General features: G+C 31.5%; 1 protein-coding gene across 1 annotated transcript; it reads right to left on the minus strand.

Annotated features, from left to right (window-relative positions):
• Positions 1-5,641: 5,641 nt before the first annotated feature.
• LOC129223377 (pantetheinase-like) lies at positions 5,642-16,056 on the minus strand. Its single transcript, XM_054857956.1, has 4 exons — positions 15,998-16,056; positions 15,139-15,196; positions 14,847-15,022; positions 5,642-7,159 (listed from the first exon to the last, which is right to left on the minus strand). The coding sequence occupies exons 2-4, from the start codon at positions 15,140-15,142 to the stop codon at positions 5,792-5,794; spliced, it is 1,548 nt and encodes a 515-aa protein (XP_054713931.1). The 5' UTR covers positions 15,143-15,196; positions 15,998-16,056; the 3' UTR covers positions 5,642-5,791.
• Between the last annotated feature and the right edge of the window lie 146 nt (positions 16,057-16,202).

Raw genomic sequence — 16,202 nt, forward strand, 5'->3', positions numbered from 1 at the left:
TTTATATAGCCTTAGCCCATGAAAAACTCTTTTCCCTTAAAAGTAGAGCCCCTTGAGTAAGTGGTGAGGCTGTAGTTCTTTCAAGGGTTTATCACAAACGTACCAACGGCCCCTAAAATCGCAATAGACTTTTACGAAACACATTTCATACAAAAAATTAGTTTCCTTAGTGATAACGAATATTTTTTCCGAAAAATCAAAAAAAATCTGAACATTTTCTACTTTTACACTTTTTGTAACTCTAGAACAATTCACTTAAAAAAATAATGCTTAGGACCATTTTGTTCGTAATTTAGTGCACATTATTTTGTACATTGAACTTTTTGCGCTAAATGCCATAGTTTTCTAAATATTTCCGAAAAACTGATAAAAACTACTAATTTACCAACTTCTCCCCCCCCCCCCCCCCAAAACCCGACGCTGAAAACGGTGTAACTTTTTACCAAACAATATGTGGACTGTATAGAACAATTTGGAGTTGGAGGGAAACTTTTACTTTGGATGTTGAGGTTAGGCCATTTTTTGGGCTATTTGCACCGTACTATAAATCTCTTATGATTTCTCAAGAACTGTGTCGTCATTTAAAGAAAGTTTGAAGTTGTTTCACGAACTCTTAACATTATCTTACCGTTAATTAAAAAAGACTTAAATTACAGTAGAAGCTAAACTGTGCGAAAAAGGTGGGACACGCCGATTATGAATTCATCAGTTTTTTGCATAGTTGATCGCTTGGGGGGGGGGGGGGGGGGGAGCATGATTAATAATGCTACTAGAAATTCAAAAGGAAAATTTTGTTACTTTTTATTCAAAACACATTTCCGATCATTCTGAAGAAAGTTCCAAACATTTCCTTTTCCTTCTTTTTAAAATAGTTTATTTCCTGTAAAATGTTGTAAACTAAAAAAAAAACCGTATGCGCACCTGCTGTATCTGCTGCTTCGGCAATTTATAAACTTTTTTTTCCCGTAAGTGCCGCGGCGCTTACGTCCGAAAATACAGTATAGTTGTGGAATCCTTGTGTGCATTGGGCTATTAAGGGACCAAAGGCAGATGGGGGGACTTGCTCCTAGTGGTATCTCTCATCTTCATAAATAACACTTTTGCTACTAGATTTATTGCACTTGTGTTTGTCCCCTCCCTCAACAGAACATGTCCAAGAAGCAGCGAATTGCTAGTTTTTCAGCTTCATTCTCAGAAATTTGGGTATCCTATTGATTTCTTGACTTGACAGCTTAAGAAAAGAAAGGTCCCACCAATGTATGATTTGCAGTGGAAATATAATTCCCAAAAATATGTGAACCCCCCCCCCTCCCCCCCAGCTCGCTCTAGTATAAAACCGCTAAGAGAAGAACTTGCCTTGATCAAAACAAAAATTTGTTACTTGGGAAGAAAAATGTTAACATGAGCTCATTGGAAAAGGTTTATGTGTTTGAAAACACCGCGAAAATCGAAGCACGAAGTAGTGAGGAATAGCTGTAAACACTAAAGAAAAGTCTCATATGTACATTTAGAAGAGTCAAATGTACTCCTAATAAACATTAATTTATCAATATAAATCGTAATATTTTACGAAGAAAAATAATTATATTACATCTTGAAATGTAGTTAAGTAAAAATATATAGTACAACAACATTAAAAAAAGGCACAAATTTTCAGAAATAATAATTATAATAATGCACGCAAGCAAAAAGAAGTGATCTTATGGATATGAAGATATCTGACAATTTCCTTTGCTGCATACTTAAGCTTTAATTTTTATTTGTTTTACTTTATTTTTATTGAATCTATAAAACTGTTTGCATCTGCTAAAGCAAGAAACAATTTATTTTAATTTTCGATTTCGTACAAACTAAAAGATTTTCGCCAACCTTGCATATATTCGTATGCTGTAAAAGATTTTATTCATTTAAAATGTTAATACACTTATAACACAAAAAATTGAAGTGATATTCTCAGTAATTTGAATCAGTGACTTTCTGTTGAGTCTTGAATGCAACATGTTTCCTAAATCAATATTTAGAGTTAATGTAGAATTTATAACTTTCTAAATGAAATATTTAAATTTAGGGAAAAAAAAATAAACAAGAACATTAAAAGTTTTTCATATGATAATGCAAAAGTAGTCAGCAATGTAGCGTTAAAGAAGTATGCCTACTCAAGCTGCTCATTGTTTTTACTTGATTGTTGAATGACGAAAAGTCTTCTACCAGCACTGAGTAATACTTATTTACAGTCTAACTTGTTCCCAATAATTTATTACTCTCAATATTTTGGAGTTGTATATTAACACTTAGAAAAATTTTCTCTATTTTAAAGACAGTTTTATTAAAATAAAACTCATGTTACATAACACAACAGTTAAAAATCCAATATCAATCGCAAACATTTTAATATATAAACAAATTTTCAATAAAAGTGAATATGTAGAAAACTACGTAACTAACAACTTTATAAAACAATTTCCATTCAAATTTTTTTTTAAAAAAAGACAAAGCCAGCTTTAACTTATACAATAATAATATTATCACAGTCTTCAAATTCGGCTTAAAATGCATACTTTAACATGACATGCAAATATTAAAAATTAAATTGTTTATAGCTTTTTAAATATAATCATTTTTGAACAAATTGTAAAAGTTGTTTAAAAATGATTGTACATGAATTGTGCATTAAAAGTAACTTTCCACAAAAGAAAATGTATTTAAAATTATTTAAAAATTAAATTAACTGCAGTACAGTAGAGTTATTTTTTATTAATAGCATAACTTTAGTTCACTTATTACATGAGCTTCACATCAAAAAAAAAAAAGACAACATTTTGAATATAAACTTAAAATTAATCTTAATTTTTTTGTGGTAGCTAGATTCATGAATATCGTATTAGTACTATGGATTAAAAATTATTACTTTCACCCTCATCAAAATATTCTCATTCCAACATTACAATATATATATATATATATATATATATATATATATATATATATATATAAAATGAAATAAATCTAACTCATACAATGCTTGCATTTGACACAACATTAAAGATGTTTGGTTATACATACCAGATACAATTATGAATGTAAAATAGTATATGTAGCAGTCATTTTACTATGAAAATCAGTTTAATATTTAGGAACAAAAAATGTACAAATATTAAATACACTCACACAAATTGTTCAATTTTCCACCAATTTTACAATCACAACGTAGAAATGCTTGAGCAAGAAATGAAAAAGTTTTACTGCAAAAGAGGTCCATAAATGTACCTAGAAGCAATTGCAAAAAACATCTTAAAAAAGTAGATATGGCCACATTCATTTCACTCAAGGTCAGTCCCCCTATTCTTTCAGAGCTCTCACGCAGTTTGCCTATTTTTGTCATCCCTATTTTTCAAAATTTACTACACGTGAATAACAGTGACACAGAAAATAATTTATTCATCATAAGGTAAATATTGTGGTCGGGGCTTAATTCTACACCTCAGAGCCAGACTAATATAGTCCAAAAATTGCAATTTTCCATTTATTAGTGCATTGTATCTGTATGTAGAATTCTATTCTGCATCGATGCCATGTGAATGTAATTTTAAATCATTAAGCTTTCTCTTCTTATCTGTCAACAATGAAATCGTTACCAATCGTGTGAATAAATCGCGTAGAATTGTATAAAATTTTACCAAAAAAAATTATAACTTGTATTGTACACAGCTTGGAGGATCCAAACAAATTCTATCAGTTGGAGAAAGTTCATTCCATCGATTGGTTGTAATATTTTAAAAGTGGGAGAAAGTTTCCCCAGCAAAAATTATGAAAAACAGTAATAATATTTTTAATTAAATTAATATTTTCGGTTTTCACATCGTACAAAGATCAGATCAGCTAAGAACACTATCAATTTACCTTTTGAACAAAAGAAAAGGATCAAAATCAATCAGTTCATCCGTTCAGGAGCTACGACTATGACGCCATTCACTACTTTATTAGATACACGTACATACTTTATTAGATACACAAGCTAAACTAATAACCCCTTACCTAGTTGCACCAGGGGTTAATCAGTTCTGAAAACTATGGGGATTTTACACTTCTTTAGGTAGAAATTAAGCTTTGATTAAGTACGATAATGTGAAGGAATGAGATTCATTGCAGCAGGTTTTGGTTCCACAATTTCTTTATTTGAAACCTAATGTCTTAGCCCTATGTCCAAATGGTATCTAATGTTTAGAAGCCAATTAATCTCATAATTTAATTAATCTCTAAAATAAATAATCTCCGTATGATATTGATTGTGATTAAAAACGATGACTTAAAATTTCAATGTCAACAACACTTTAAAATAAAACAAAACAATGGAAGTAGAGGACACATAACAAATGAATAATAGAGATAACACTTAATCATAATTTGGAATGTCAAACAAAAAAAAAATGTCTACAATAAATAAACAAAATAGCAAAGAAATTAGTAAATATTTCTTTGAAAAATACTTGTATTTAAATAAACACAAATATTTCATAATTATTTTGTAAAAAAGACATGAAAGTTAATGCTAAGTCCTTGACTTTCATAATCAGAAAGATTTGAATAAAGCAGTTTGAAAAGCATGTCCACTGCAATTATATCATCAATATTAATTGCATGTTTTAAGTAGATGAGCAAAAATATATGTCTTAAGTAGAAAATTAAAAGCAATTTTTATGTTTTTTTTTTTTTTTTTTTTTTTTTTTGCATTTAACTGATAAATAATACAGCTAGTAAAACAGAAATAATTTGTAATTAGTTTTTTGTAAAAACTCAAGTCTAAAACATTAAGCTTAAAACAATTAATTGTAAAGCTAGTACACTACAGACATGTAACATAAAATGTTCAGCATTGTGCGGGATCAATCATTAAAAACTATGACTTAAAATTTCAATGTCAACAACACTTTAAAATAAAACAAAACAATGGAGGTAGAGGACACATAACAAATGAATAATAGAGATAACACTTAATCATAATTTGGAATGTCAAACAAAAAAAAATTGCAGCTTTTCTCAGAATCTTGCTGCAATCAAAATACTTCCATGTGCGAAAACAATCATTTCAGTCATAAATAATGTTGTATCAAAATAAACACTTCTAAATATTACAGCACACATACACAAACAGTGCATTTTTTAAATTAAATTAATATGAATATTGTCGGGACGCTTATCTCACAATTATTAAAAGTCTCTCATGTTCATATAAAACTCACCAGACATTAAATTTTGCATACTAAACTTAACACATTGGTATAAAGTCTCAATTCCCACACACACAAAATCAATTATATAAAATCCTATTGCACATCAGTATAAAATCTATACATATTAAAATTCAATGCACACTTGTATTAAAACTTAAGGGCAGAAAATTATTTCATTTGGAGTTAACTAAGGCTGTTGTTATGATTAAAATTTTATAACATTTCAGGAAACTTATTGTATTGTTTAAAATTTCCTCTAATTAAAAAATAAATAAAATAAAATTTCAGGGAAATGAAAATTTCTAAAAAATAATAAAACTTTAGGTTAACATATCATTTTTTAAATGAATATTAATACAAAATGTAATAAAATTATAATGAATACCATCACAAAGATTACCTCAAGAGCACTGATCATAGCAGTTAAAAAATTGTACCCATCAAAAGTATACAAAATAAAATAAGTTTTATAAAATATTTTTCAACATCATCAACATATTAAAATTAAATAAATAACAAAAGATTATCTTAAGCCACACAAATGTTTTTAACATTTGAAGCTATAAATCTTTATCAAGCTCATATAATCTACCATATAATCCCAGAAAAACTAAATGATTTTTTCTTTTAGCTGTGTATATTAAAGCATCTTTTTCAAAATCCCATTCATTTCTCTTAGTCAAGTACAAATTACTATCCATAGCAAATGGATATACATATTGGGTATTAAACGTACCTGTAAGCTTAACACTTCTAAAAACTGTGTCAGATTTTAAAAGATAATTTGAACAGATGTTTTCATTTACTGATTCACAGCGAGCAAGTAAACAGGCCTCAATGCCAAAGGAAAACCTATTGTAAAAGTTAAAATCCTGCCCTGAAACCCCAAAATAGTAATTTTCAGACATACTATCAGCTTGGTAAGATAAAGAACAGCAGAGCTTATCAGAACATAATTTCAGGCTATCCTCCGTTTTGTTTAACTTCACAAACACATAAGTAGAAACATTAGTTGGTAAACATCGATAATCATGAAGGGGGTCTTTTGGCAAGCCCAAAACTCTCATGTCACACATGTTGTTCAGATGTTTCTCATTATCATGTGTGACTTCTTCTAGTTCATCTTCATGAACAATGAATTTCTTAGCATTTGGAACAAAAGAAGTCTTGGTGCTTTCTGATGGTGATTTTGGAACATTGGAAACAAGAAGCTTCGAGCGACCATCGGGATTTTGAGAATAAATCAAAGCCCCTTTTCTGGAAGAATAGATTCCACTTCCTCCAGTCCCAGTGCCAGGGAAATGAGCATTCGAGGCCAAAAGATTTACTTTGTTTCTAAATGCCCACGACTGTTGGAAAGCAGTTGCAACAGCAAATGGGTTATGGTCAAACCAGTACGTTGGATAAGCAATGTTATGAACACCTAACGTTTCAACTGCATCAACAGCTTCTTTGTAAGTTATATCAAAACAAATAAATGTGGTAAAGTTGCCAAAATCCGTCTCAAAAAAAGCATGTTCAGGTGAAAAAGTTGGAGTCATGTTAGGCTCAATCCACAAATGCCGTTTGTAATATCGAACAACTAATGTTCCTTCCCTGTTAAACACAATGTTTGTGTTGAAATAATAAATACCATCACTGGGGCATGAGACACTGATACAAGAGTCCACATTATCTGCATCACAAGTTTGTGGCAGACATGTCTTTTTATCAACAATGTTGGCTACTAAAAACATGCCATGATCTTTCGCCATACAGCTCAAATGCACCAAAACACTATTCTCGTTAAAATGCTCTTTTTCATTGCAAGGATTCCACAGTCTTAACTTTGGATCTGGAATATCTTCACCAAAACTTAGCAAGTATGACTTATTTTCTTTGTCATCGGGGTACAAACCCCATTCTGGAAAAACTATAATATCAGCCCCCTATATAAAAAAGAATAGATTAAAATGCAATAAATTTTGATATTCATAAAACAATATATCATTAAAATATACACTGAAAAATTACATATTTTGTAGTGATACGAAACATCTTCCTCAGTGTTTAGCAGTAAGTTACTGCCCCAAAGCCAGGGCTAAGGCAGAACTACATCTAATATATCAGTCTGTCTAGTATGGTATGCATCTTCTTCAGTATATAGAAACAGGTGTCCATATATTGAAACAAAAAAGATTCCTAAAGGATGCTTAACGTAGAACCTTATGAATTGCATCAATTCAGGGTTGGCGTTGTGGACGTCGGAAACTGGTTTTGGTCAGGATAGGTGGTGTTTACATTCCAAAAGTGACTAAAACTGTCAAACATTGTCTTAAACAGTCCAAAAGTAAGCTAAAGCTAAAGGAGTCTAATCTAATCAATTCATATTTCTGCAATGTTTGTGATGCATAAATATCAGTGGTTGGAAAAACTATATTTTTTTCGTAGCGAACTACAACTACAACTACTTTAGCACAAATGTAGTTAACTACAACTACTTTTTTCAAAATGTAGCAACTACAAACTACTTTTGAAATGTAGTCGCTACTTCGCTACTTTTTAAAAATAAATAAATAAATAACATATACATACACACCATTTGAGTATTGAATGAAAAAATTTAAAAATTGTTCAGATTGATATATTGGCTCATTTGATTATGGAATATTGCTATAAATTATTTATTCTTTCTTTCCTTTACTGAAACGATTCGTCAGCCCAAATAACATTTTTTACCATTTGCACGAATATTCCCTGCAAGAAAGGATTTAAAAGTGGAAGGAATTCAAGCTTCAAATTTTTAATCATTTCCTGACAGTAAATAGTATTTCATTCAAGAAGTGTAACTCGGCTACTTGAAATTGAGATAAATCCAGTCATAATTTAATTTAAATTTTTACATATACATAAAATTGATTTAGATGATGAAAAGCATCTTTTAAACAAAAGAGAAAAACTTTAATTTTCACTATATGAGTTAATTTTAAAGGAACTTATATTTCGTAGAAATTAATTGCTTTTGAGATTCAAGCTAGGGTTCCGGACCTGGACACCATCTTTTCTTACGCCCATTATAAAATGAAATAAAAGCATTTTTCAATTTTAACAAATAACCTCATAAACTCACAACATTTAATAATTGACTTTTAATATGTTAATATATGAACACTCGATCAGTGAAAAAGAAAAAAAAAGGAAAATATCCCAAACGGTGCTACTAATTATCCGAAAAATGAAACGTAACTAAAACTGCTTACTGTACTTCAATGTGCAATTTTTAACAACTGGACTCTGGCTACAACGCAATTCGACTAACGCGAAATGTCTATATAGCGAGTTTTACTCGAGAAAAACATTTTGCAGCTTACGCGAATTCCTCACCCGCAACACAAAACTTTTCGGAGCGGAATTGCAGGGCTTATATCACCTTCTTTCTTGGGTGGAATTTCCCTTTAGCATCACTGAAAGCCAAAATTTCCCGCACCATACTAGTCGAAACATCAGATTGTTAACGTACAAATCGCCGCTTCGCATTTTTTTCTTTCTATATATGAAGTTGATGAAATATAATTTCACATAAGCGGGCTTGCTTATCTAAAGTTTGAAATGCATCCCTCGCGTAAGTTGAGGTTCGACTGCATGTGCAAATGGCATTGATACTGAAAGCTTTTTGCTTAACGGGCAAAGTTTGCATGAAACGGAAATAATTCGTTTCGTTTTTTCTAAGCCATGCTCTATTCAAGGCGAATATTGGGAAAATGTGAAAGTTTCTATGCCAAACAAACTAATGGCGTCAAATAGATACAACATATGGCGTCAAAATAATATGTCAGAGGTCAGCTCCTATTTTTTAGTCTTACGAATCTGATAGGTGCAAGTTTTACTTGCGTAAGACTTGCTCTAGTCAGATTCGTTTGAAAACGCATTTTTTGTTTTTTTTTTGAAACTTTATTCAAAAGTAGTTTCCAGAAATCGCTATAAACTATTTTTTTTTTAGCGAACTACTCGCTACTCTACTTTTTTTTAAAAAGTAGTGCGCTACACTACAAACTACTAAAAAATGTAGCTACTACAGTAGCATCGCTACTTGTAGCGCGCTACTTCCAACCACTGATAAATATAAATATTAATAAGTTTTAACTAATGAGTATTAGATAATATTTCCCTCTGAAATGTTCATTAAAAAAATATTTTAAAAAAGTTCCATTTATAACCCAAAAGAATGCTATTAAATGTGTAATATTTAGGTGCAAAAAAAAAATGAATTTTTTTTTATTGGATCTGCATGCAGCTAGTTTTGCATGATATTTTAACTAAAATTATTTTTTTAATCATAGATTAAAGAACAATAATTGATGATTAAAAGTAAGCGTTTCATTTCGTAATACTTTTGCAATTTCTTTTTTTATTTCCCAATTTTAATATAATACATTTTGCTACTACATTAAACAAAAACTATAGTAGATTGAAAAGCGATAGCTTTGTGCAAGGTAAATTAGATAAAAATGGAACAACGTTTAAAAGCTCAAAAAGGATAAAAAGTTTTTAAAAACGCAGTCATGTTTTGGAGGCAATAGCCTCCTTCCTCAGTGCAAAATGAACAAATGGATGAATCAAGGTCAAGGGAGAGTTTAAATGCGTAACCGGAAAAACATTGATCAATCAGCTATCAGCAAGTGCTGAGGTAAAATATGACGTATTCTAACATGTAAGATTGAATAAGATTGGAGAAAAATTTGGAACAGCAAAAGACTCATTGCAAAGATTATTTAAGTTTTTATGAATGTAAAAGGATTTCAGAAAATCTAATTCACCTACTGTTGTAGGTCTGCAAATGATCTTGGCCTCCGAAAAGACAAAATTGTGCCCTATGTCCCAACAATGTTTAGCAATTGAAGATTTGTTCAGTTCCTGTTTTTTAACGTGGTTTTCATGTTCTTTCAAACAAAATTTAAGTGAACGCCTTGTCTGTCCCACATAACCAATATTACATTGACAAGGAATGTGATATATGCCTCACTGATCAAGTGGTTGGATTGGGTCCTTCAGTTTGGAAAAAGAAAGTTTATTTATGGGTCTGTAAATAATGCGAAAGTCAAATTTACTGAGAATTCTAGAAATACGAAAAGAAATGTGTGGATAAAACGGTAAAACCACAAAATTTGTAGAAGAAAAAGTACGTATGTTAGAGGTTTTGTTCCGGGTTGAAAGTTTGCAAAAAGCCCTGTCGATGACCTGAAGAGGATAACCCCTGTCCAGAGCCACGCCTTTCAAAAAATTGAGTTCATTATTGAGAAGGATCTGATCAGAACATATGGAGATGGCTCGGTTGACAAAAGTATAAAAAGCAGACATTTCTAGCTTCTTCGGGTATCATGAACGAGAGTGTGGGGGAAGACAGACAGCAAATGGTTTTTGGTAAACTAGTAGAAAACTTATTATTGTTCTTCGAGATTAAAACGTTCAAAAAGGGCAAAGAATTATTGCTTTCAATCTCAGCAGTAAACTGAATGTTACAATCGAGGGAGTTAATTAGATCAATGATAGATGGAACAAAATCAACAATGCAATATAAGAGGGTGAAATTTTGAGAATACTTTTTACCAACAAACTGATGGCCTTGCTATGGGCAACCCTTTGAGTCCCATCCTCAGTGAAATCTACACGGACTTTTTTCAACGGAAATTGTTTCAGTTATTTGACTTTCCACTCTGGCTTAGATATGTTGATGACACTTTCACCCTCTTAGATTGCACTGTTGATTTTGTTTCGTCTATCATTGATCTAATTAACTCCGTCGATTCTAACATTCAGTTTACTGCTGAGATTAAAACAATAATTCTTTGCCCTTTTTGAACGTTTTAATCTCGAAGAACAATAACAAGTTTTCTACTACTGTTTACCGAAAACCATTTGCTGTCTGTCTTCCCCCACACTCTCGTTCATGCCACCCGAAGAAGCAAAAAATGTCTGCTTTTTATACTTTTGTCAATCGAGCCATCTCCATATGTTCTGATCAGACCCTTCTCAATAATGAACTCAATTTTTTGAAAGGCGTGGCTCTGGACAGGGGTTATCCTCTTCAGGTCATCGACAGGGCTTTTTGCAAATTTTCAACCCGGAACAAAACTTCTAACATACGTACTTTTTCTTCTACAAATTTTGTGCTTTTACCGTTTTATCCACACATTTCTTTTCCTATTTCTAGAATTCTCAGTAAATTTGACTTTCGTGTAATTTACAGACCCATAAATAAACTTTCTTTTTCCAAACTGAAGGACCCAATCCAACCACTTGATCAGTGGGGCATATATCACATTCCTTGTCAATGTAATATTGGTTATGTGGGACAGACAAGGCGTTCATTTAAATTTCGTTTGAAAGAACATGAAAACCACGTTAAAAAACAGGAACTGAACAAATCTTCAATTGCTAAACATTGTTGGGACACAGTGCACAATTTTGTCTTTTCGGAGGCCAAGATCATTTGCAGACCTACAACAGTAGGTGAATTAGATTTTCTGGAATCCTTTTACATTCATAAAAACTTAAATAATCTTTGCAATGAGTCTTTTGCTGTTCCGCATTTTTCTCCAATCTTATTCAATCTTACATGTTAGAAAACGTCATATTTTGCCTCAGCACTCGCTGATAGCTGATTTCGCACTGAGGAAGAAGGCTATTGCCTCCGAAACATGTCTGCGTTTTTAAAAACTTTTTATCCTTTTTGTGCTTTTAAACGTTGTTCCATTTTTATCTAAAAACTATAGTAGCTTGATGGTTTTTAGAAACAATTTATTGGCATTTCCTAAAGTAGATTATTGGTAATTTAGTTTTAGATCATGAAATGGCACCATAGTCAAGAGAAGAAAATCTACACAAAGCTGTAAAAGAGTCTCAAACATATATGCAGTTTTTCTTCAGCTGAAAATTGCCATTTATTGCATTTAAGTCAATTATTGAACTATATTTTTAACACTTTCATTTGCACACATACATAAACATAGGAAAATTCAGTTACACAACTATCAAAAAAAAAATTAAATTCATGCATACAAATTGAAAATTTCAATCGAGAATTCAACTTCTATGTAACTAGAATAGAATCAGCTGTCATAAAAAAGATGAATGTTCACATTGAATATATTTTAAGTGTAAAACATTACTTTGATACATTTTCTTCTGTTTTTGGAACTAACAAAACACAATGGACACCAACATACTAAAAAGTGTTTCAAACTGTCAGAGCTTCTATCCATCATGTTTGCAGCAGGGCCGTATCCAGAGGGGGGGGCCTGACGGGCCCGGCCCCCCCCCCCCCCGAAACCCGAAATGTTTTGTACTGTAAAACAGAAGGTTTTTTTTTTTTTTTTTTTAATTCCTAACGTCAGAAAAGGAAAATAACAAAGTTTTTTTTTTAATTTTTAATTTTGCTACTATTCAAAATTTATAATATTTGCAGAAATACAGAAAAAGCAGTTCTAGTTCTCATTAGCTGCAAGGCACACTTTAAATTTAGACCTGAAAATTATGACTTTCTGCTCTCTTTCCCAATTTAATTCAGGGCAGTCCAGGGTTAAAGCAGGCATTTTGTCAGTTCGGTAGACTTTTCAAGTCTACCGAACTGACTTCTGTGCACTTCCTCCTCCAGGGGCGTGCACAGAAATTTTGGAGCTGTCACAAAGCTTTTTTGGGCCCCCCTCCATATTGTTTACCCATATTTTCAACCCTAGGTTTAAAAATATTGGGCCCCATTTAAGCTCTGGCCCGGGCCAACAGGTGTTCCTTCTCCCCTCTGTGCACGACCCTGCCTTCCTCCCCCTAAAACTTATAAAACTTACACTGTACTGATTTCGAGCCGAGGACTCCCCAAAGGCTGGGCCCCTAGTTTCCGATTAGGCGAGTATCTTGTTACCAAGATGTGCCAAATTCAGCTCCTTGATACATCCTGAGTAAAAAATGCCAAAATCACGATTTTTGCATTTTTGTAGCATAATTTTCAAGATCATTTTTGTGACTGATATGTTTCTTGTCTTGCATTTATTTAATGCCGAATTCAGTATCATGGAAGTTCTTTCATTGCTTGTTTTTTTTTTCTTACTTCTACAGCATACTGTTAATATCTTTAGTATGAGAAAAAAAAAAAAAAAACACTTACTCTACTCTCTTTCTTTTCTGCACTGCTTGTGATTGAAAAAAAAAGTTTGTTTCGAGAAATATTTCGTTGCATTTATTTTTAACTTAAAACTGGTGTGTCTTACAAAGTTATAATCAATTTGTAAGACTGTGCAATCAACTTTTGAAAATTAAAAATAAAGAGCTTCAAATAATTTCAGCTGTTCGAGAGTCTTTGAAAATTATTTCAGTTTTTGAAATTCCTTGAAAAGTTCTTCAATTTTGTATCTTATCAAGAAAATAAAGTATGAATTATCCAAATGGCCAGAATCGGAATATTACTCTTCCGTTCTTATTTTCTGAATGTCTACACCATTTCTTTTAAACTATTTTGTACAATTTTCATACTGTAGGGCATTAAATGAAAAAAAAATGGGGATAGGGGAAGTGATTAAAAACAAACTTCACTAAAAGCCGATATGTGCAGATGACGAAGTGCTTCTCTTTTCTCCTCTCTCGTTTTTCCTCTCTGTCCATTAAGTTCCATGATTTGTCGAGCAAGCAATTTTTATTTTGTTTGATCTTGATTTGCAAAAAAATGTATAATTTTTAAAAGACTTTGTTTGCCTAGTTTTTTTTTTTTTTTTTTTTCATATTTTTGTAGTCTCAATTACCTAATATAAGGCCTCAAAATACAGATTTTTTTTTTCGAAAATTTCTCGGGGGAAAAACCCCCGGACCCCCTGAAATTATGGATGTTTTACATCCGACTTAAAGGGACACTCTCCTGTTATCCTTACCACTACAAGGTGAATAAGAAACATATTAAGAAATTAAAATAACAACGTCCAAACAGTGGAATCCTTAAAAATCGAGACAAAAAGTCTTCTATGTTAACATTTTTATGTGTTTGGTGTGTCTATATATACTATATGTGTGTGTGTGTGTGTGTGTGATAGGGCAATGTGCTAATCCGGGCCCCTCCCGAAAAAAATTTCTGGATACGGCCTTGGTTTGCAGAGCTCAGTCTGAATTTCATCTTGTAGTAGTACTCATAAAGTAACTATTTGCATGAACCTTATGTAAAGTGGGTAATAATACTCTATAGTGGTACTATATGGAAAATGTTACTTGGGCTCAGTTTCCCAAGTGGTTTAAGATACAACAATACTGCGTATCTGCAAATGTTGAAAATCGCATGTACACGATTTGGAATTACAGAAATTTCATTTAGTAGACTAAAGAAAAATTTGGTTTTCATACATTAAAACAAGATTTTGAATGATACTGGTATGTTACTTTGAAACAAACACATCAGTTTTTTTCTTTTTATCTTTCGCTTGTTAAAATATAAATGGAATTTTAAACAAAATGATTGCACAAATCTGAAAAAAAAGTGCATCAATTACTTTCCCATTTGCCATTGTTTCCTGTGTCTTAACACTTTATTTTACTTATTTATTTTTTGATAAACAAAATGAAAACAATTTAAGGACAAAAAGTTAAGAGTTATCTTACCTCTAACGCAGCTTTCTTAGCAGCTAATTCATATTTCTTCAAATTTATTTGTATTATTTCTTCACTTGAGTATGAAGTGTCACCGAAACGTACATGCTCTAAAACAGCAGCTCTGTAATAATCTTTTCCCAAACAAAGAGAAGTTATTGCCAACAAAAATGTAATTTGTAGTAGACCTAAAAATAAAATTATATACAATCTGGAGGAAAATAAATAATCAATGTGAATAAATTTGCTACTACATTTTTAAGCAAAAAAAATTAAGGATTAATATAATGTATAATACTCTTACCCATCGCTGTAAGCAATTTTCAATATTTTATATCTTGCTCATTTAGTTTTCACAAAGTCTGAAATGAATTAAATTTGAGTGAAAGATTTCAAAGTGCCACTTTGTTTTAATGAGGGACAAGAACAGAAAATAATAACATGTGATAAATAAAGGTATTTCCAGAATGGAATTTAAAGATATTAATATGATTGATGACTTACTAACAAACAGTGAAAGCTAAAATAATAGTAAGACCTAGAAAAATAGTACTAATTAGGCAAGAATTTACACATGCATCATTTCATATTACAACATGCAATAAAATTTCTTTATATATAATAAAAATGTGCTATCATTCATGAATAACTTTTAAAATTAGATACTTTCATGATTAAAATTAGTGCTGTTGAATTAATTTTGAGCACATGACAGCTTTTGAAACTGAGTGACAGCTTAAAAAACACTAGCGAAAGAGCCATATCATTCCAAATGATAAAGAGTTATCTTTTTGGATTTATCACATTAATAAATCTGTAGAAATTTCTAGAAAATAATCACAGGAAGCTCAACAATGTTTTTCAGTGATATGGTTCATTATCAAAAACATGTTCATCATTAAATTTCAGTTTGACACTATCGCGTGCCATGCTGAAAAAAGCTTTTTTTTTATTCTTCGTCTTTTAAATTTCATGAATTTTTTTCCTAAATTTTTATAAACACTTCTAAATGAGAAATTTTTGCAATTACCTACGTATTAGATTTCAAATTTTTCTTCATAGTAATCAAGAAAATAAAACTTTATAAAAACCTGAACCTTTTCTTAACATCGTTAAAAAGTCCGCAACATTGTATGTAAGATGTGTTCAAACCTTTCACTTACTCGAAAAATTCGTCAATTTGGCATTCACCATGCAACCAACGCAGACAGGTCAACGTTCAGTCGGAATTTCATCGTGCGTGAGAATGTTTACAATCAAATCCAAATGAGAAGATGAATAGATTGATTGACTGAACTTGACTCCCCCCCCCCCCACAGGTGTGGGAAATGTTCGAATAGAATAACCGGTGACTAACCAGGCACGTTC

The sequence above is a fragment of the Uloborus diversus genome, chromosome 5, assembly GCF_026930045.1.
Source record: "Uloborus diversus isolate 005 chromosome 5, Udiv.v.3.1, whole genome shotgun sequence".
Classification (NCBI taxonomy): domain Eukaryota; kingdom Metazoa; phylum Arthropoda; class Arachnida; order Araneae; family Uloboridae; genus Uloborus; species Uloborus diversus.

Bases quoted from the DNA above. Each gene is read 5' to 3' on its own strand.
- LOC129223377 (XM_054857956.1), bottom strand. The intron at 7,160-14,846 runs GTAAGATAACTC...TTTTTTATATAG, and splicing joins CTAAGAAAGCTGCGTTAGAG to GGGGCTGATATTATAGTTTT.